The 21,498-nt window shown below is 43.6% G+C and overlaps 1 protein-coding gene across 2 annotated transcripts; it reads right to left on the bottom strand.

The window, feature by feature from the left end:
- Window positions 1-1,596: 1,596 nt before the first annotated feature.
- CCSAP (centriole, cilia and spindle associated protein) lies at window positions 1,597-20,483 on the bottom strand. Of its 2 annotated transcripts, XM_077894566.1 has the most exons (4): window positions 20,125-20,483; window positions 20,028-20,076; window positions 7,055-7,323; window positions 1,597-5,738 (listed from the first exon to the last, which is right to left on the bottom strand). In XM_077894566.1, the coding sequence occupies exons 1-4, from the start codon at window positions 20,449-20,451 to the stop codon at window positions 5,562-5,564; spliced, it is 822 nt and encodes a 273-aa protein (XP_077750692.1). In that variant the 5' UTR covers window positions 20,452-20,483; the 3' UTR covers window positions 1,597-5,561. The 2 variants fall into 2 exon arrangements, with proteins under 2 accessions (XP_077750692.1, XP_077750691.1); XM_077894565.1 differs by lacking the exons at window positions 20,028-20,076; window positions 20,125-20,483 and adding an exon at window positions 8,190-8,362.
- Window positions 20,484-21,498: the final 1,015 nt, after the last annotated feature.

Below are 21,498 nucleotides of genomic sequence, written 5' to 3'. Positions count from 1 at the left end.
GTTTATGATGGTATCTATTGTCTTTTTTTCAATTAGAGTTATTTTCATGTGTTTTTTTTGTTTGTTTGTTTGTTTGTTTGTTTGTTTTACATATTGGGTAATTCAGGATTGTATCCCAGGCATTTTGAAAGTTACATGAGGAGATGCAAGCAAATCCTATGGAGAATGTTGATATCTTTGTTTTAGCAAGCAATCTGGTTGGGTTCAGGCCACAATTTCTGTGAGTGTTGATTTTAAAAATATTTTATTTATTTATGAGAAACAGAGAGAGAGAGGGGGGGAGAGGGAGAGAGGCAGAGAGAGCAGCAGGATCCACACAGGGAGCCCGACATGGGACTCGATCCCGGGTCTCCAGGATCACGCCCCGGGCTGAAGGTGGCATTAAACTGCTAAGCCACCAGGGCTGCCCTGGGTGTTGATTCTAACACCAGTTCAGTTTTCAAACCCTCTCCAGTGCTACTTGGATCTGGATCTGTCACCATCTTGCGATCAATGTGAAATGTGGGAGGTATCTATCAGCTGAGGTCTCAAATGTTTGGTATGCTAATTGGGGTCAGCTCCACAGGTGAACAGTGTGAACCAGGTGAGCAGGTCATGGGTGAGTAAAGCTCATAAATAACTTTGTAGAATCCCTATGCTCGCTCCAGTACTTCCTGGGTCCTCTAGCCCAACACTTCCACCCCACTCCAGTAAGTGAGTCCCAGCCCCAACTCCTTGGTACCACAGCCTCTACCAAATGGAAAAGAAACTCCCTTCCCTCAGAAGGCTCTTGCAGGCTACTGTTGGCCTGGGGCTCCAGCATGAAAAATGGAGGCGACCAAGAAGAGGGCATTGCCCCCACTCCTTCTGAGCTCTCGCACTTGTTTTTGTGCCACAAGCCAGGCTTCTCTAGGATCTCTGTACCATTGTGCTCACTTCTCTATTTGGGGCCATGTTGCATTCTGGCTGGGAGATACCAGAGGAAATACAAACTGGTGAAATCACCACTTCAGTTGTACTTAGAATTCTGGCGTTCTCCCTAACCTGCTTGGTGTTGTTTACTTCTTCAAGTCTTCCAATGGTTGTGCCATACATTCTGTCCATTCTGTTTTATTGCTGTGTTCAGTGAGAACAAAAGGTGTGTGTTAACTCCACCTAATCTGGAACACAAACCTTCTCTACGATATTAAGAGAAAGATATGATAGAACATGTATGACATTACATACTTGTGCACCCTCCAAAAAACATTCATGTAACTCCATAGATAAGTGTTTAGAGAAAAGGTCTGCGAGCTTACATACCTAACACTGGTTTCCTCTAAGAAGGGATGCAGAACTTTGGTCATGGGGTGGTACTGAAAGAAATTTCACTTTTTTACTCTATGTTTCTTTTAAATTATTTTAACTAGGCACTATTGCTTTTTTAATTTTCAAAATAGGAAAGTGTGAGGAAAAGACTAGGAAAACTTCATAGTTCAACTCAAAGTATATATACAGAAAGTATCTTTTCCTGGGTACAAAATATCTTATTAAACATTTGTCTCCTAAAATATCCATTTAGGAGTCAACATGATCATACATTTTTTCTAATCAGAATTATTTTCCACAAAACAGAAATTTCAGTCTGTAATATTAACTTTATTCACATTTTTCCAAGAAATTGCAATATTAAATATAAGCTAAAAGCAATACATAGTTCTTAGAAAATACAACCCAAAATTCTCATTGCCTGAGCTTTGTGATTATAGGTTCCCAGCCTTTGTTCCTTCAGAATGTTAAATTGAAGTCTGTACTCAAAATAAACATATAACTATAGGGGGAGACTGTTCTTAAGTACAGTTTTGCTAATTATAAAAGAAATCCAAAGAGAGGCTTCTGATGTCTTCATGCAGGTGTCCTGACTTTCAAAATGGCAATAAGTATTAAAAGAAGCAACTTATTTCCATCTCACACTCATAGGCTTGAAGGGAGCAAATCTGGGTATCTAGACATAGCTCCTTGCAAAGAATTTGGTATTAGGCATATACTTACACCGGTTAACTCCCTATTCATTCTGTTGTACAAAAATCCATTTCAAATGCAAACATTTTGAAATGATCAGGTCATTTTTTTAGGACCCCTTTTTACATATTATGGAACTTATCACCAGACTATAGTGAGGACATTATGAGTCAGGCATTAGCATTTTAATATCAAACCAAATACAGAATCAAGATAAACAAACATTAGCACCATTTTTACTTTAGTCCAGGGTAAAACTATCCATGAAACTATTTTTTACTGAAGTAGTCAACAAGAAAAGTTGTTTTCACTTCTAACATATGCTTTGCCTCTCTCCCTCTTTGCCAATAATACTTTTGAACATTTTAAATACCACGTACTACTATAAACATTCCATTTTTAAAGTTTATGCTCAGTATAGCATTTCAAGTTAAAGGAGGAGGGGAATCACTACAGATTCTTTTTAACCCTGCCAAGAGTGCCAAATTCTGTTTTGGAAGGTGACTTCTAAAAACTCACAGACACCTTTCATGCAAGTTAGTTAACTGACTTGGAGTGATCTCACAACCACACCTTTCAAGTTATTAGCAATTTTTATTTAATGTAACAATGACAAAGCTATTACATATGAAGTGCCATAAATATGCGTGTACTACATCATGATCAATTAAGATAACCTACATCCTATTATGTGTTTAGTAAACTTTAAAAAAAATATATGTGTGTGCTTACAAATGTTATGGCGATGGAGGAACAAATATATATATATATATATATATATATATATATATATATGTTTATATATATATTTTTATATATATAAAAAACCAGAGGTACCAAGTGTTTTGATACCTCCTAAATAAGAGCAGCCTTTTAGGTTTTATTTTATTTTTATTTTTTTATTTGCCTTTTAGGTTTTAAAAGAAAGAATAGATTCCTATTTACTTCTCATTCACTTTGGTCCAGCAGAGTGCTAGATGTTATTCAATACTGTATTACTGCTTTTAATAAAGGTAACACAGAAAACATGTTTATGGCAAACTGTTTTAATTTTAAAACCAAAATTTAAAAGAGTCTTATGTAGCAATTAATCTATCTTTCATTTTAAATGTCACTGGATTCTCAACAGTTTCAAACTTTTCAACATGAAAGGTAATTTTGAACTGTCTTTCAGTTTGTCCCATGAATTAGAAACATAATTAAAACTACATTAGTTTCTAGAGTGAGAAGGAAAAAGTAAGACCATCAAATTGTTATCACTTAAAAAAACATCATGGGCTCAAAAGGTAATTTTCACCTCTAAAAAGAAAAGACACCCTAACTAACTAATGACTTGGGCATAGGAAGGGCACTCACAATTAATTCAGATTGATTTATTCATTGTGCATGCATATTAAAAGTACTCTAAAAATTGTGATCACTTGTCCTCTACTTAAAAAGGGGGGGGGTGGGGGAAACTGGCCAATATTGCCTCCTAGGTTTTATCTCCATCTGGAGTTTTCAGTAGTAAGAATGTTAGATACGAGTCTGTTCTCTAAAGGAGAGAGAGAGTCTGGCTCGGTCAAAGCCTAGAGAAAGTTGGGTTTCTAAGGCAGCCTGTCAGCATGGGGCCTAAGCTACCCCCAAGGCTAGCTTCCCTAAGATTGTCAGGTGCAACAGGAACGCTTGAGCTTCATGGCTAAAACCAAACATGCAAGAAGTGGTTTGAAAGGAACAGTTTTTACAGTCAGCTACACCATCACAATGCCACATGATTTTGATTGTTAGGTACCTGCAGTGTTTAAGGACTTGAACAATAATTACGGCAACAATCACCAGAATTATTAGCAAGGTTGTTTGGACCAACATATAGAACTTCTTGTTAAATATACATCTCAAAGATTAGGAGAGCTCTCTATGTAAAAGAATTCATTTCAAAATGATGCAAACATTTAAAAAGTACTTTTTTAAAAGCTCATGATTAGGTGAGTTTTCAAAGTTTACTACAGTATTACAATGATACTGTGGGAAGACTTTATGTAGAATAAAACATATCTGTGTTCTAAAAATTGACAATGGGGGCACCTGGCTGGCTCAGTCAGTACAGCATGTGACTCTTGCTCTGAGGGTCATGAGTTCAAGCCCCATGTTGGTTGTGGAGCCTACTTAAAAAAAAAATAAAAAATAAAAAATAAAAATAAAAAAGTTAAAACTGAACATGATACTTCAAAGATCCAGAGTAAAAAATATCAAGGAAATTTTCAACCTCACATCTAACAGCAAACTTTATCTGCCCATCTCCAGGTGCCTGGCCTAGTCAAAAGGAGTCTCTTACAGAGAATTTAGCACTCAACCTTCCTGTAGATTTTTCTCTATCTGCTGGATGGAAACCAAGGGTTTCTTAAAACCATTTTTCTACCCCAAAAGCAATTGTACCAGGGAAGGAGCACTTTGTTTACATACTCACATCTGTGCCTAGACACACACCACCATTCTCCCACTGTAAGTTCTCTGTAACACCTGCTGCCTAGTCATGTGTTTCAGCCAGAAGTCTGAATAATGTACATCATTGAGGCTTTGTTATAAATGAGTCTGTAGGGGAGAAGTGCAGAAAGGAGGGGTGGGCCACATCTCTAATTGGTATCAAAACATTTGTCCCCCATCCCCAGTGAGCAAAACAATCTCAGCATAATTAAATGAAATTTCACATTGTAAGTTCTAAACATCATTGCCAACTATTATATATAGAAGAGGCAAAAATCCACAGTGCATATGTGCCAAAAGGCCAGACTGCAGCAAGGAATGATTCCCCATTATGTGTTTAAAAAAAAAAAAAAAGTTGCAATAATAAAAAAAAAGTTTCAAAAGAAACTTCAGTACTACTCTAAATACATGGCACTAGCACTTCATTCACTGGAATGCATTTGATCTATTAAACTATGAAATAATAAGTGCCTCAATGACAATTTAAAGAGAAAAGAGGACCCTCAACCCAACCCAGATAATTCTTAAATTCAGTCTGCGTGACGTGATGCCGAATCTGAAACACAAATAAGTTTAATTTTTCAGGAACTACCAAGATTCTGGTTTCACTACACAGGAGTCAGTATTAGTGTTGAAACTCACTTTTAACAAGCTATTCTTTCACATAGAAAACTCCACATAAGGAAAATGGGTCTTAAGCTGCAAGTTGGAATGATCTTACTGGCTATGGAATCTGAAAGTTATTAGAACAGGATGAAAATAGGCTCCGGCTAAACTGATGAAAATATTGAATGTTAAGCATCTGTAGCCATTTAAAGGCATTCGGTGTCGGTGTCTGAAAAGATTAAGATGCTTTAAAACAAAACCCTTATAAGAATATCAAATATTTAGGGAATTATCTCCATAAATAACCAAATGTCTATGGCTTCAACTGTCACCCTACGGCTGAGGTAGGTGACCAGGATCCGTCGAGACAGAGCAGTCTTTAGGAAATTCCCTATGAAAAACCTTAAATAATCTGTTGGTTTCTTAAACCTGTCTCTGTTTTCTTTTGATGGTTTTTCTCTTGTTCTTTCTTTATACCTTTTCAAAGAGGCTGTCCCAGCAACCGTGTCTGCTTATGCTCGTGCTGAATAGCACCTCATATATTCTGTCATCCACGGGTTCTCGGAGGCGGAAGGCTTCACCCGTCTGTTCTTCTCCACCTCCACGGAGTGAGCACGCTGCCTCTGGGTGACCAGTTTCCTTTTTTCCACCTGTCTTCTGTTCTTGGCTCGTAATGCTGATTCATGAATCTAAGTCACAAGTAAAAAATTATTCTTACTTCCAAAATAAAAGTATAAAAACTTATGTGGCATTTGCAATAATTTTCAAGAATTCCTGCAGTGAAGCTACCCCCAGGTCACCCGAAGCAGGGCAGAGGCAAGCCCAGCCTCCTTACATTCCTGTGTGTAAAAGCTCCTTGGGAACAGCCGTTCCCTTGCCCACTGTAAGTGACAGAGACAGGCAATCACAAGAGATGTCCACTGGACTGAATCTTAGATAGAAATGGTAAACAACTAATTTGCAACATGCCCCTAGAAATTGGCTCTGGAAAGTTATTGAAAAAGCTGAGCATTAAGCCTGGATAAGTATTCCATTAAAAGACTTTAAGTATTTTTACGGCAATATATTTTTTTTTAAAAAGTCTCAAGGGATTTCACCACTTAAAAGACATTTTCACACTATAAACTCTGTTAAACTTAAAACAAAACAAAACAAAACTCTGTTAAACTTAATCCCATGGAATTACCATAGTCTTTTGTTAAACCACAGCTTCATTGTCTCAAATATCACTCCAAAAAACACCATCTGCTAGGGTTCGTTCAGAAGTATGTTCGGTAAAAGTCTGATTATAGTATTTCATCAGAATTCAAATTGTTTGTACTTTCTGCTTCATTCCATTCACTCTTTGCTCTAGGCTGTGGGAGCTGTGCTGACACTAACATACATCACTGTTCTGGGGCTCCACACATGAAGACCTCCTGCCAGACACGTTCTCAGGACTAAGTATGAGACAACCAAGGTTCCAAGGAGCAAAAGCCACTGGATGTGGATGAGCAGGGGAAAACATAATCATCCAAATATAATGCAAAGAACAAAAGGGAGTCTATAGCAGATGCCAAGAATGAGAGGAGAAGCCATCTAACAGGAGAAAACAAAGGAGTCAAGGGATACCAGTGATCAATCCTAAAGGAACTGGAAACCTCTCAAGAGGCCCATGGCAAACCCAGATGGGCAGCTGCCAGCCCTGGTTGTGCTTCTCCTGTGCCCCAACTGGCCTCCTAGGAACCTGAAAACCCTGACTCCAGCCACTTCTTCACCTGGCTCCAAGTTGGGTAAACCTTCCAGACACCAACTAACTCCCAGCAAAATCCCTCAATCTGCTGGGAAGGTAACGCCCAGAGAGATGCCCAGTCCTGGGCTTTCCTTGTCCCCCACCTGCCCCCACCATCCCCTAGACCTACCATGACCCAAAGCATTGCAGTGAGCACAGGACCTGTTTACAGGAGCACAGCCCAACCCCCATCCTCCAGGGAAAGGCAGAGAAGCTGGGTGCACACGAACCCACCTCATGCACTGAGGCGGAAGCACAGACGTTGTGAGTTTTTTGGCTTCCTGTATCCATCTGTTTTTCTCCCCACCCGTAAAGGGCAAATGGATGCTTGTTCTCTTTTATTCTACTTGATGATCTTTGAGGACTTTTGACTGCTTTCCTATTTCCTCTAGCAAGTAAGGCACTTTGTTGCTGTCGAGGTTCAGTACTGTTAAGTAACTTGTCAGTCTCTTTTGTTCTGATCTGTTGTTCAGGTTTTTCTTTTAGATCTTTCACTTCCAGTGCTAAAAAAAAAAAAAAAAAAAAGGAGATAAAACAAAATGAGAATGTTGTAAAATCATGTTTACATAGAATTACTTTAAATATTTGGGTTGTAAAATTCACAATGCTTAATTCAGTAACTTTTTCACTGATAGCTCAATTCACAATTTCCTGGAAAGCAGAAATACAGAAACAAGTTAGTGCCATACTTTTCAGTCTATCCCATTTTAAAATCAACAAATACACCAAGATTGAACCAAGCCTATTCGAAAGAACAGATGTTTTTCATATTTTTAAAAAAGATTTTATTTATTTGAGAGAGAGAAAGCACAAGAGAGAGAAGAGAGCACAAGCAGAGGGAGGCACAGGCAGAAGGAGATGGAGAAGCAGACTCCTCACTGAGCAGAGAGCCCAACATGGGGCTTGATCCCAGGACCCTGAGATCATGATCTGAGCCAAAGGCAGATGCTTAACCAACTGAGCCACCCAGGTGCCTCCATATTATTATTTTTTTTAAGATCCAGTTTTTTTTTTTTGGGGGGGGGTGCAGACATGGGGTGGGGGAGAGGGGGGGAGAGAGAGAGAATATCCCAAGCAGACTCCAAATCCTGGCACAAAACCCAACACAGGGCTCCATCTCAAGACCCTGAGATCATGGCCTGAGCCAAAATCACAAGTCAGATGCTCAACAGAGCTCTAGGCACCCCCATTTATTCATATTCTGAGATTAAGCATCTCAATTAAATTAAAAGCTAGAAAGCACCAGAGCCTAACAGCTTTCTCCACAACCCCAAAGTAGGCCCAGCCATCAATGTCTTGCTTCAGATAAAGATCTGGATTTGTGGTAATCACTCAGCAGCTGTAAAAGTTAGTTTTTAAGCCACTCAACTGGAGTTCCAGGATTCCATTTCTTCCTGACGGCACTATGATTGGGGAGAGCTCCCGATGGCTCTTACATGCTCAATGTCATTTCTTTTTGATGTTCCATGAATATGGAGAGCTCCCTATGCCTCTAACCTCTAACATGCTCCTTGTGAGAGAGAGCTGGTGACCGTAATTTGAAAAGTCCTCAGTCACAATAGGGAATGGTTTCCATAGTTACCTAGGTGCACAGCTACGCATTCCCAGCCTGAAGAGCCAGAGAGGAGGGCTCCTGCTCTGAGGGCTTCCCCAACAAACACTTGCAATAGAAATGACTAAATGAATCAGAATCCACAGTCTACACAGTCCTAAATTCTGTCAGCAGAGTGGGAGAAACTCTGAAGGAAAATGGGACTGCCCTATCTGGGTTGAACACTGGACATTAAGAATACACTCTAAAACACACCCACTTCCCTTACTTTTTATAATTTTCATTACCATTTTTTTTTTAAAGATTTTATTTATTCATGAGAGAGACAGAGACACAGAGACACAGGTAGAGGGAGAAGCAGGCTCCCTGTGGGAAGCCTGATGCGGAACTCAATCCCAGGATCCTGGGATTACAACCTGAGCCAAAGGCAGATGCTCAACCACTGAGCCACCCAGGTCCTCCATGATTTTCATTGTTTTTTATAAACTTTTTATAAAAGTTATACTGTTTTGTTTAAACCTTTTGCAAGCTCATGTTTCATTTCGGCCTAAATTTACATTTTATTGACATAAAATTGGTATATATTATATAAATTTTTGGTGTACAGCATTATAATTTGAATATTTGAATACACTACAAAGTGATCACCACTGTAAGCCTATTACCATCCATCACTGTGTGACTGAGCCCCTTCACCCATTCTGCCCTCCTCTGGTAACCATCAATCTGTTCTCTGTATCCATGAGCTTTTGTTTTATTCATTGATTTGTCTTGTTTTTTAGATTCTACATATAGATGAGATCAAATAGTATTTGCCTTTCTTCATCAGATTTATTCACTTAATATGAAACCTTTTAGAAACACCCATATTGGGGCACCTGGGTGGCTCAGTGGTTGAGCGTCTGCCTTCGGCTCAGATCATGATCCCGGGGTCCTGGGATCCAGTCCCACATCAGGCTCCCCACAGGGAACCTACTTCTCCCTCTGCCTATGTCTCTGTGTCTCTTATGAATAAGTAAAAAATTTTTTAAAAAGAGAGAAAGAAAGAGAGAGAGGAAGAAACAAACACCCATGTTGTTACAAATGGAAGATTTCCTGGCTTTTTTTTTTTTTTTGTAGCTACTCAGTAATATTCCGTTGTATGTAAATATATGCCTTACCTTTTTTATCCATGCATCCATCAATGGCCACTTAGGTTGCTTCTTTATCTTGGGTACTGTAACTCATGCTGTGATAGGGCTGCCTATGTCTTTTCAAATCAGTGTTTTTGTATTCTTCAGATAAATACCCAGAAGTGGAATTGCTGGATCATATGGTCAGTTCTATTCTTACTTTTATGAGTAATCTCCAAACTGTTTTCCACAGTGGCTGTACCAACTTCTATTCCTACCAAGTGTATGAGGGCTTCCTTTTCTCCACATCCTTGCAACACCTGAGATTTCTATCCTATCTTTTTGGTAATAGCAATTCTAAGGTGTGAGGTGATTCGCATTTCCCTGATAATTACTGATGTTTAACATCTTTTCATATGCCTATTGGGCATCTGTATAACTTCTTTGGAAAAATGTCTATTCAGATCCTCTGCTCATTTTTTTTTTTTTCATTTGAGTTGTTTGGTTTTTTTGTTGTTGAGTTGTGTGAGTTCTCTATGTATTTTGGATATTGACCCCTTATGGGATATCTTATTTGCAAATATCTTCTCCCATTCAATAGGTTGCCTTTTTGTTGATGGTTTCCCTCACCGTGCAGAAGTTTTCAGCTTGTTGTACTCTCATTTATTTTTGCTTTAGTTTCCATTGCCTTTGGAATCAGATCAAAAAACACCTTGCTATGAGGAGCCTACTGCCTATGTCCTCGTCTAGGCATTTCATGGTTTCGGGTCTTTAATATACTTGAGTTACTTTTCGTGTCTGGTGTAAGACTGTGATCTAGTTTTATTATTTTGAATAAGAGCTCCTTATGCATCTAGGGCTCCATTTCATTTACTCCAGCTGTTTAGGTCTTAAGGATACCCCTCACTTCAGATACTCCAGAATTTGTCTCTAGCTGATGATTTTATAGATTGCTATTCCAAAACCTCATCACTTCTTTAGGACATGCTCTTGTCTCTTACTATTTTTTTTAAGATTATTTATTTATTTATTCATTCATTCATTCACAAGAGACAGAGACAGCCAGAGACATAGGCAGAGGGAGAAGCAGGCTCCCCGCGGGGAGCCCAATGCAGGACTCAACACTGCATCTTGCCCTGAGCCAAAGGCAGACTTTCAAACACTGAGCCACCCAGGTGCCCCTTGTCCCTTACTATTTTTAGTTGTGATTCTTTTCTTGCTTCTGTCCATGTTCCCTTTAGAGTGAGCCCCTGAAAAGGAAATCTTGATCCCAGGGCAGAAGTATAAGGAGCCTCAATAGATCATCTGTCATTTCTGTCTTCAGCAATGACCTTGACTCTACCAGACTGTTTCATTTATTACTATATATTTTAAGAAACAAACAATGCACTGACCCTGGAGTACCACTGTACCCTTTGTACCACTGTGCCATATCTTTAAACACAGCACTTGAGATGCCAATTTTCCATTTTACCATGAGATCTAAATCCATTCCTTGCTCAAACATTTCTGAGTGAAGTGTCCATCTTTGTTTTCTTCTTTGCTGGCTCTAGGAAGAGGGGGGAAAGGAGCCCATCAAGATCAAGACAAAGGGAAACAGAAGGGGGGGGGGGCAAAGCCTGTGCAGTCACAGAACTGAGAAAGAGAAGGAAAACAATCTAAATCATCTTCCTTGATTAATTTCTCTTCTTCCTCTTCCTCTCCTACTCCATATGAGACTAACCTAGGTCTTCCAGAGAAGCCTACCCAGAGAAGGTAAAAATGATTTAAAGGACAAGCTAGCCAGGAGGAAAATAGAAAAGAGAATCTCAGCAAGGGGGAATGTCTTGTTCAAAGGCCTGGAGAGAAGAGGGAATATAAATAGTTCAAAATGACAAGTACACAGAGAGTCTATGGATGAAGGCATGGAGCAGGCAGCAAGGGTGAAATACGTTCTATGCCAAACTCAGGAATTTTATTTTATCCTGAAAATGATGAAGAATCACTAAAGGATTTTAAGCTGGAAAATGACATGCCCTATTTGCATTTTAGGAATAAGGCCTCCTGCGAAAGTGAAGGATGAGTTAGAGAAGTGAGGCCAGAAAGGCCAGCTACCAAATAATGGCAAAGCTTGGAGGTTGCGGGGGAAGTGGGGGGAAGTGGGGACCAATAGTCATGGTAAGGGTGGAGAGGCAAAAAAGGACCAGAGGGCACCCACTGGGCTTGGCAGGTGCTCAGACTCACTGGGCACTTGTGAACTACACACTCATCAGAACAGCAGGGAGGTGGTGCCAAAGCCTCTCCAGGGCAGACAGCCCAGCAATGCTGGGCAAGACTGACAGGTAAACACAGACACAACATAGCACTGGGAGCAAAGAGGGGTCTACTGCTCCCACAAGTGTTTGCAGTGGATGGTCAGGCCATCCCCCGAGAAAAGGCCCACCACAGAATAAGGAAAAGATACTAGCCTCAGATGTGAGATGCTTCTGGAACAACCAAGCAGCCACCCAGCCACTGGACACTTCATCTGTGACCCAGGAGAGAAGGTGGTGAATGAGCAGGTGGGAGCTGAGGTTTGAAGGTGAAACAGATTACCCAAGGAGCAATGCAGTCAGAGGGGAGAGTAGAGTCAGGTCCCTGGGGCCACCATTATTTAAGGAACAGCCAGGCTGAGGAAGGACAGCCCAAGAAGGAAAAAAGAATTGCCAGAAAAGTATAAAAACTAACCAGGTGAACAACTAAGGAAGACCGATAAAGAAGATAGCAATAGATAAATAGATAAAGGAGATAGCAATTAACTGCCAAATACGACAGGGAGGGTTAGTAAGATGAGGAGGAAGGGACATGGCATTTGGCCAGCAAGCTGTCCCATGGCTGACAGAAGGGAACATGGGGTTAGGGAACCAGACCACAGCGGGTTATGGGGTGAACAGAGTGGAGACTTCAGTTCTGATAACAGTGGGCTCCTGGACCAACCTTCCCCACCATGGATAAATAAAGGCTGCTATTAATAATCCAGAGTGTCCACAGGCACCCAACACAAAAAACTACACTCTTCTCTGGAGACCCAAGGCCTTAAATTATTCCTGCAAGTAATTTTTCAAACATAATTATGGGTACACCTAGGGGCTTGGTTGGTTAAGTGTCTGACTCCTGGTTTCAGCTCAGGTCATATAGTCTCAGGGTCATGGGATCAAGCCCCTCATTGGGCTCCACACTCAGTGCAGAGTTGGCTTGTCCTTCTCCTTCCCCTGCTGCTCCTTCCCCAGCTCGCACATGCATTCTCTCTCTTTCTCTCAAATAAATAAATAAAATCTTAAGAAAAAAAAAGAAAAGGGCAGCCCCGGTGGCACAGCGGTTTAGCTCTGCCTGTAGCCCGGGGTATGATCCTGGGGACCTGGGATCAAGTCCCACATCGGGCTTCCTGCATGGAGGCTGCCTCTCCCTCTGCCTGTGTCTCTGCCTCTCTCTCTCTCTCTCTCTCTCTGTGTGTGTCTCTATGAATAAATAAATAAAATCTTTAAAAAAAAAAAAGAAAATTAAAATAAGGGAAAAAAGATCATGGATTAATAAAAACACATAATAAAGAAGATCCACATAGCCAAGAGTTAGTTTGGGAAAAAAAACTAATAGAATTCATAAGTTTCTGGCAAGATTGATCAAGAAAGAAAAGAATAAAGAAAAGAAAAAAAAAGGAAAGTAAAGGATAGGAAAGAAAAGTAAAAAATAAACATAAGTAAAAATCTAACAAATAGAATTTAGATTAAATATACACCAATGACATGCGCATATGGTCCCTTCATCCCAAAAGCCCACTAGAGTGAAGGAAAAAAGGAAGAACTCACAGGATAAAAAGCAAGGGAGGCAATTTATCAGGCGTCAATAAAATTCTGGAAGCTAGAAAGTAGATGAAGATGTAGAAGTGACCTTGCAGAATTGAATAGGATGAATCCTAATTCCCTGTACAAGAAAGCCCCATAGGACACAAACTGAACCCCAGAGAACTGGAAAATGAAGTAGTAGGCTAGAGCAACAGATTGCCTTTTCCAAAGGTCCTGCATTAATCAGTGCCCCAGCCCACATGCTCTTCTGACAACAGAATATGAACATGCTTGTTGAGAATTGGGGTAGTGGACGGTTCTTCCCCTTGAACCTGCGTAGACTTTTGTAAGCAGGGAATGGGGTAAAAGGAGTGCTACAAGGCTCCTAGTGATAAGTCATAAAGAGCAATCCAGCATCTGCCCGGCTCTCTCTCAGGAACCCATGCCCTTGTTGGCCAGCCAGCATGTTATGAGAAAGGCCAGGGGCATGAAGATGTCACATACGAGTGTCCTAGCAGACAGCCCCCAGGCCTGGCACCTTCCAGCAGAGGCTGCAGACAGCAAAGAGTAGAAACAAGGCAAATCCCTGTACCCAGGCCAAATTTCAAACCACAGAAACCATGAGCAATAATAAACAAGTGTGGGAATCTTAAGCCACTAGTTTGCAGGGTAATTCTGTTATGTAGTTGTAGATACTTCTTGTGTAGTCTTCCCTCTAGTCCATAAGCACCCCCACATATAGAGTTCCTGAAAAGCTCTTCAAGCCTTACTCTTATATATGAGGAGACAGGCTAAGAGCAAACATGTGAGTATATCCTCTAAAAAGAAAAAGACCAAAATATACAGAAAAGACTAGGAAATGTAACAGAGCTCTCAAAGGATATTTATGGCTTTTTCTCTCTTTTTTTTTTTTTTTTTTTTTTTTTGAGTTAAAAGAAATCCAAGAACAGGATGCTATTTTTTTATTTTTAATTTTTAAAAATAACACTTGGGACCAAAAAAATGTGATCTCTTCAAAATTTAAAACTAGATGCTAGAATTAAAAATTTTAGTGTAAAGTTTGGAAGATAAAATTGGTGAGTTCTCCAAGAACACAGAACTCAAAATTCCAATATCAAAGAAGTTTTAAATAAAAATGTTAGAGATTTGATCCAGGAATTACCCCATCCAAAAATTATAGAAAGAAAAAATGAATAGAGCACAAGAAATTATTTAAAAGAATGCTAGAAAATATTACTGAACTGTAAGAAAACTTTCCAGACTAAAGAGGCCCACCAAGTTGTCACCCTCACTGAATGATAAAAGACATACACATATCGGGTACCTAGCAGGCTCCGTTGGTAGAGCATGCAACTCTTGATCTCAGAGTGAGGAGTTCAAGCCCTACACTGGGTATAGAGCTTATATTAAAAAAAAACAACAACAAAACAACAAAAAAACAAAACAAAACAAAAAACGTAGAATTTTAGAACACCTAGGATAAAGAGAATCTCTTAAAAAATGCCCCCGCTACAAAAAAAAAAAAACAAAAAACAAAAAAATAAAACAAAAAACCACATTGGGTCAGAATGGCACAGTACTGTAAAATGCAAGACCAGGGGCACCTGGGTGGCTCAGTCAGTTCAGCATCTGCCTGGGATTGAGTCCCACTGGGGCTCCCTGGCTCATCAGGGAGCCTGCTTCTCCCTCTCCTCCCCCACTCTTGCTTGCTCTCTCATTATCTCTTTCTCTCAAATAAATAAAATCTTTAAAAATTTTAAAAAATAATAAAACACAGACCAAAAATTAGGATTCAGTATAATAATGCCTTAAGACACTGAAATTTCCACCTTGCAAAATACCAATCCAACTTTGGATATAATAAAGGTATCTTCAGCCATGCAAGGTCACAAAATTATTACTTCCCATGCAACATTTCTCAGGACTTACGGAGTATGGATTACACCAAAAGGAAGGGATTAGCAACACAAAGGAACATTTGAGATTTATTTATTTTTTATTTTTTTAAATTTATTTATTCATGAGAGAGAGAGAGAGAGAGAGAGAGAGGCAGAGACACAGGAGGAGGGAGAAGCAGGCTCCATGCTGGGAGCCCGACGTGGGACTGGATCCCAGGACTCCAGGATCGCGCCCTGGGCCAAAGGCAGGCGCCAAACCGCCACCCAGGGATCCCCGCATTTGAGATTTATAAGACATGGATCAGATAAAGGAGGTAAGCAAAAAAAGGAATACTCAGGCAAACAGTGAAGAGAACACCCAGACTGAAGCTGTGTCAGATGTGGGCAGCCTAAATAGGAATAGGAGGATTGGGTTCAAAAAAAAAAAAAAAAAAAGTCTCTAAGGAAAAGAAATTAAATGAATAGAATACCTAATGTGTCTAGTATATGACAAATTTTGAAGTACTACCAGACTATTTCAAGCTCAATTAGTGATGGGAATATAAAAAATAAATAAGCAAACAAACAAAAGAAACAATGATTAACTTCAGGATAAACACAAATGAAAAGAAAATGTAGTCTAAATACACTACATGGTCCACATGTAAATACTATTTTACATAGCCACCATAATTCAAACACAGAATAGTGTTTCAACAAAATAGTCATATAGTTAATAATGTGGAACAAAATGGGTGCTGCTATATATGTCAGGGAGTAGAAGTGGCAGAGCTAAAATCTTAAGCTGAATCATCTCCCATGATGGGATGTCAATACATAATATTTAAAATAAAAAAGCCGACAGATAAGTCTAGATAAGAAGAGGGCGGCCAAGGCTGAAAAGAGCAAGGGGTATGGGTGGGAAATAGGTCAGAATTTATGGTTTTTTTTTCATTTTAAGCATATTTTTTAAAATTATGCATATGTATAACTTAAAAAAAATTTTAAAAAGAAATGTGACAATGAAAAAAGGTTAGAGACAGTCCAGACCTCTTCAAAGCATGTCACAGTAAACACTTTGACTACCACCCTTACCTCACACAAAAAAATGTCCTGACAGCTTTTTAGTCAAGGATCACTAGACATTTGCGAAAACTCTCTAACATGAAATAAAGGTTTATAGGCAAAAAGAACCAAAAATGGGGATAGGGTGGGGAACCAGAGACTATGCTATAGAAATTCACGGAGAAGAAAACAAAGAACTTCTAGTAATATCCTCCGCAAGATAACATAAAATACTATGTAGATGAATCAAGAACAGAATACTATTTTTTAAGAAAAAATAAAAAGAGGAAGGGAGGGGGCGAGAGGGCAGGAAGAAAGCAAGCAAGTCCAGAGAATAAAATCAAATAAATTTAAAAGTAAATAGGATCCCACCAATAAAGAAAAAAATGTAGGGGATCCCTGGGTGGCTCAGCGGTTTGGTGCCTGCCTTTGGCCCAGGGCGCGATCCTGGAGTCCCGGGATCGAGTCCCGTGTCAGGCTCCCGGCATGGAGCCTGCTTCTCCCTCCTCCTCTGCCTCTCTCTCTCTCTATCATGAATAAATAAATAAATATTTTTTAAAAAATGTAATAGAAGAGTTGGAAGATATAATTGAGAATATCACCCAGAAAAACAGAAGAAAAAGATGAAAATAGGGGGTGGGTGCATATTAGAAAATCAGGGGATAAATTCCTGAAGTCTAATATCCAACTAAGGAGTTTAGAAAAAAAGGAACAGGAACAGAAATAGAAATAACAAAAGCATAAAAAAAAAAAAAAAAGAAATAACAAAAACAATCCAAGAAAACTTACCAAAATTACAAAGCAGGAATTTCACTGTAAGGACTCACCAAGCACACTGGAGGAAAACAGACTTAGATCAAGGAAAAAATTCAGGACGCAAAGGACAAAGAGAAGACTCTAAAAGCTTCCTGAGGGTGGAGACATGTCCTCAAGAATCAGGAGGACTTGGTACTGTAACAGCAATACTATACGTTACAACACAACAGAGCAATGCCTCCAGATTTTTTAATTTTTAAAATTTATTTATGATAGTCACAGAGAGAGAGAGAGAGAGAGAGAGAGAGAGAGGCAGAGACACAGGCAGAGGGAGAAGCAGGCTCCATGCACCAGGAGCCCGACGTGGGATTCGATCCCGGGTCTCCGGGATCGCGCCCTGGGCCAAAGGCAGGTGCTAAACTGCTGCGCCACCCAGGGATCCCCTGCCTCCAGATTTTTTAGAGACAATACTTCCAACCTAGAATTCCATCCTCAGCCACAAACCCACCAAATCATGAGGGCAGATTAATGCTATTTTTTGACATCCAAGGTCTTAGAAAATTAACTTATGTACTCTTCTTCTCAGGAAGCTACTAGAAGACAACTCCAACAGGAGGGGTGAAGCAAGATGGAAGATGATGTAAGGGCCACACAAAGGCTCCTACCCAAGAGAGAAGCCAAGGAGTCTGCAGGGTGGTGGCCAAGAGCCCTCCCAACATGGAACTGGCAGGCAGCAGGCTGCAAGAGCAGCAACCAGGCCAATAGGAAGTAGGTCAGAGGCCCGGGGAGGGATGTCTTAAGATGTCGAGAGTGATAGTGAACCTGATGTGTTGGTTGTATTGTGAAAGAGAGAAAAGGGAGTCATGGCAAACAATATTGGGCAGCTTTGAGCAACATTTTCCAGGCACCATACTGCAGACGCTAATTGTAATCTAAAAACTCTGTGCTGACATATTACGAAGATGTGGGAAGGGGCCATGTGTAGGGGTTAGGAGGGGGTAAAAAGAATTAAAGCCAATAAATAATGCTAAAAACCGGTAAAAAAAAAAATTAAGTACCAATACTATTAAATGCAAATAGTAATTACTTATTGGTATTTACAAGTAACAATCTCCATGTTACTTGGAGAAACAGAAATCAACACCAAGGGAAAAACCAGAGGAGTAGAAAGTGGACCCCTAAGGAACAGGTAATTGGTCTGTGTCTGGCGAGGGAGCTGCTGGATTGTTGTAATAGGCCACACAGAACTATAGGATCCTATGTGCACACGTGGCTTCGGTAAAAACACGAACCAAATGTTTATGTTCTACAGAAACTCAAGAGTGCTCATCATTCTAGTATATAAAACCATCCACTGAAAACAAGGATTTTCAGTCCCACCAGACACAGGAATCATCAGGCGGGAGCAGAGCAAATGATCCTGCAATTAGGAGTCCTGGACTCAGCAAACATCCTTTCTTCTGCCTGATGCCTTAAACCAGAATATTAGCAGAGAAGAAACAACTGGCCTTAGCCACTGGTAGGATTCAGTGTCTCTAAGGAAACCAAAATAATCAGGAACTCAGGCAAACACAGGCACCATCCATACTACAATGCTATCTAAAAATTGCATTTATATACCCACAGAAATAATTGACACCCCTTTCACAAACAATGGAAAGGAAGGGCCAGAAGGAGAAAAGCATGTCCCGTCTGATAAAGTACATTTCACAACTTAGCTGGTAGATCTGTGCCACAGGAATAAACCAGAAGGCCCGTTCCCCTACCCCCACCACCTTCTGTTATTGGAATTCCTACCAGTGATCCCTGAAGCTAGGACTCATGCTTCTAGATATTCGGCAACCTCTGGGAATTTACAAGGAACCCGAGGATGGAGCGCAGCTCTGGCACAGATGTTGAACTGAGAAGAACTGAAGAGCACAGTAGCCTGGCTCTTTGACTCAAAGGTTACATCTCCTCTCCTCCTCGGCCTATTACAGAGAGGCGAGGAGGACAACCTGAAAAGAGTGGATTAATTGCCACTCACAATGCCCTAAAGCAACAAGATGCCACTAATCATTTACCGAGCTTCCATTTCTTCATCTATAAAATTGAGATTAAAATTTTACCATTTAGAATTATTTTGAACATTAAATGGGAAAATACATATTCTAAGTCCTCTAAGTGACTGGAGGCATAATAAGCTCTCAATAATTTTTGGTTGTTTTAATCGCCAGAGGAGTTTTTTAAAATCCAGGGACCCGGGCCCGGCGTGGAGAGCGAGAGGTTGTGGGGCCAAGGCTGGGGAGCAGCAGGAAGGACCCTGGTTACTGCAGGCTGTATCCTGCCTGAGGCTCTGAATCTGGCCCTGAGCACCAGCGACCATGCAGCCGGCTCTCAAGCGGAGCCCCCAGCTCCGCAGCCGTCTGGCCAGGAGAGAAGGTGCCGGGCCACGGCTGAAACCAGGCACGCAGCCCCGGAGAGCTGCCGCCCTGCCTCTGCACCAGGATGCGCTTCTGGGGTGGATGGGCCCGGGGTGGAGAGGGCCGAGCACTTGCAAGGAATGTTCTCCCCCCAACTAGGAGTTACGCAACAGCCTGCGTAAACAAATTCGAAATATTCTTTAGGCAAGAGGCAGCGAGATTAGAGTTAACAGAGAAAACCGCGGCCCCAATCACCAGACTGAAAGCCTGGCTCTGATTCTTAACCTGTCGCCGCAGGTGCTCTCGGAGAATCGGGTGAAAGCTGGGCTAGTCGGCGGGGAAAAGGGGCGCTAAGATATAAATAGATGGGGTTTTAGAGCTCACGAAGGCGACCACGGCCCTGGGGTGAAGGAGACCTGCAGTTGAGCGGCACCTCAACTGAATTCACAACTGGCTCAACCCAGAGCCACCGATGACGGAAATCAAGGGTGGGAGGGCGGAGGCGGGGCTGACATCATCCTTATTTTGTCAAGGGATGTGGATTCTTCCTCTACCCCGGGGGAGGGGGGTAGGGCTTGCCTCGCGCGCTGCGAGACCCGGAGCCGGGCCGCTCGGACCCGGGCGCAGCCCCTCCGCCCAGTACCTGGCACAGCCGCCGCCGCCGCCGCCGCGCTCTCCGCGTCCCGGGCCTCCTCGGCCTCCGCCGCCTCCGCCGCCTCCGCCGCCTCCGCCGCCTCCGCCGCCTCCGCCGCCTCGGCGCCCTGCTCCTCCGCCGGCCCGCGCGCCCGCCGCTCCGGCCCCTCCCGCGCCGCGGGCTGCGCGGGCGGCGAGGCGGGGGCGCAGGGGGGCGCGGGGCCCGCGGCGCCCGACGACGCCGACGACGCCGAGTCGTCCGAGGTGCCGGCCGGGCCCCAGTCGTCCCAAAGCCAGGGCGCGTGCGCCTGCTCCAGCAGCCGGCGGCCCAGGCGGTAGTGCAGCAGCTCGCGGTAGCACGGCCCGTACTCGTCCCAGCGCGGCTCCCGGTAGCGCTTCATGTACTCGCTCTTCACCCCGCTGCCCGGGGACATGGTGCCTCCCGCCGGCTCGAGCGCCAGCCGCTCCGCGCCGCCGCCTACGGAACCCGGGACACGACGGAGGCAGCCCCGCCCCTCCCGCCGGCCCGGCCCGGCCCGCCGCGACGTTTAAACCCGGAGCCCCGCCCGCGCGGGGCGGGCATGGGGGCGGGGGCATGGGGCGGGGCGGGGGCATGGGGCGGGGCGGGGGCATGGGGCGGGGGCGAGGGGCGGGGGCGAGGGGCGGGGGCGAGGGGGCGGGGCGCGGGGCGGCCGGGCCGGGAAGGGGCGGGTCCCGGGAGGACCGCCAGGTAGCGTCCGGTGACCCAGTCCTGACAGCCCCGGCGGGTGCCGGGCGGGAGACTCCTGCAGGCTGGCGGAGCGGCCCGGACCGCGGGGGCCACCCGGGGGGGCCGCCAGAGGCTGCAGGCCGGGTGACAGGGCCGCGGGAGGCCGGGGGGGGCGGGGGGCGGGGCGCCCTGCAGGCTTACCTCCTGGGTGCCGCGGCGCCCGGCCGGCCCTCTGTGCGCTCGGCGCAGCAGCTCGGAGCGGCCGGCTCTCCCCGCGCTTTCCTCCCGAGCAAGATGTCGCCGACGGCGCGGCGGCCCGCGTCCCTGCGGCAGCCGGGAACCCGAGGCGCCGCCTCAGTCCCCGGGAGCGGACGCCTCCCCCGCGCGCTCCCGGTCCCGGCCCCCGCCCCGCTGCGTGGGGGCGGCTGCTTCGCTGCAGAGCGCGAGGCGCGGGGAGGCGGCGCGCCTGCCAGCCCGGGCCCGGCCCCCGGCCCCCCGGCCCCCCGGCCCCCCGGCCCCCCGGCCCCCGGCCCAGGCGCTCGCGCACCCATGTCCCCAGTGCGCGCCGCCCCGCGCCCGCCACCGCAGGCGTCAGCTGGGGCCCGAGGGGCGGCCCGGACCGTGACCCTCGGCGCTCCCCTCCGGACGCACCTGCGCCGCTCACGTTTCCCAGAAAGCGGTCCACGCGTTGGCTCTTGCCTCCCTCCCTTCTGTGTTCACGGCACCTGTTAACTGTGGTTTTAACCCCTTTTTACGTTTTAGCACAATTCTT

Source organism: Canis aureus, chromosome 4 (genome assembly GCF_053574225.1).
Source record: "Canis aureus isolate CA01 chromosome 4, VMU_Caureus_v.1.0, whole genome shotgun sequence".
Taxonomy (NCBI): domain Eukaryota; kingdom Metazoa; phylum Chordata; class Mammalia; order Carnivora; family Canidae; genus Canis; species Canis aureus.
The sequence above is the reverse complement of the archived record's forward strand: the minus strand, read 5'-3'. Positions and strand labels throughout refer to the sequence as shown.

Excerpts from the sequence above, each read along its gene's own strand:
- CCSAP (XM_077894566.1), bottom strand. The coding sequence starts at position 20,451 with ATGTCCCCGGGCAGCGGGGTGAAGAGCGAGTACATGAAGCGCTACCGG. Across the intron at positions 7,324-20,027 it reads GGCGGCGGCGGCTGTGCCAG|CACTGGAAGTGAAAGATCTA; the intron begins GTACTGGGCGGA and ends TTTTTTTTTTAG. Across the intron at positions 5,739-7,054 it reads CTTCCGCCTCAGTGCATGAG|ATTCATGAATCAGCATTACG; the intron begins GTGGGTTCGTGT and ends CTTGTGACTTAG.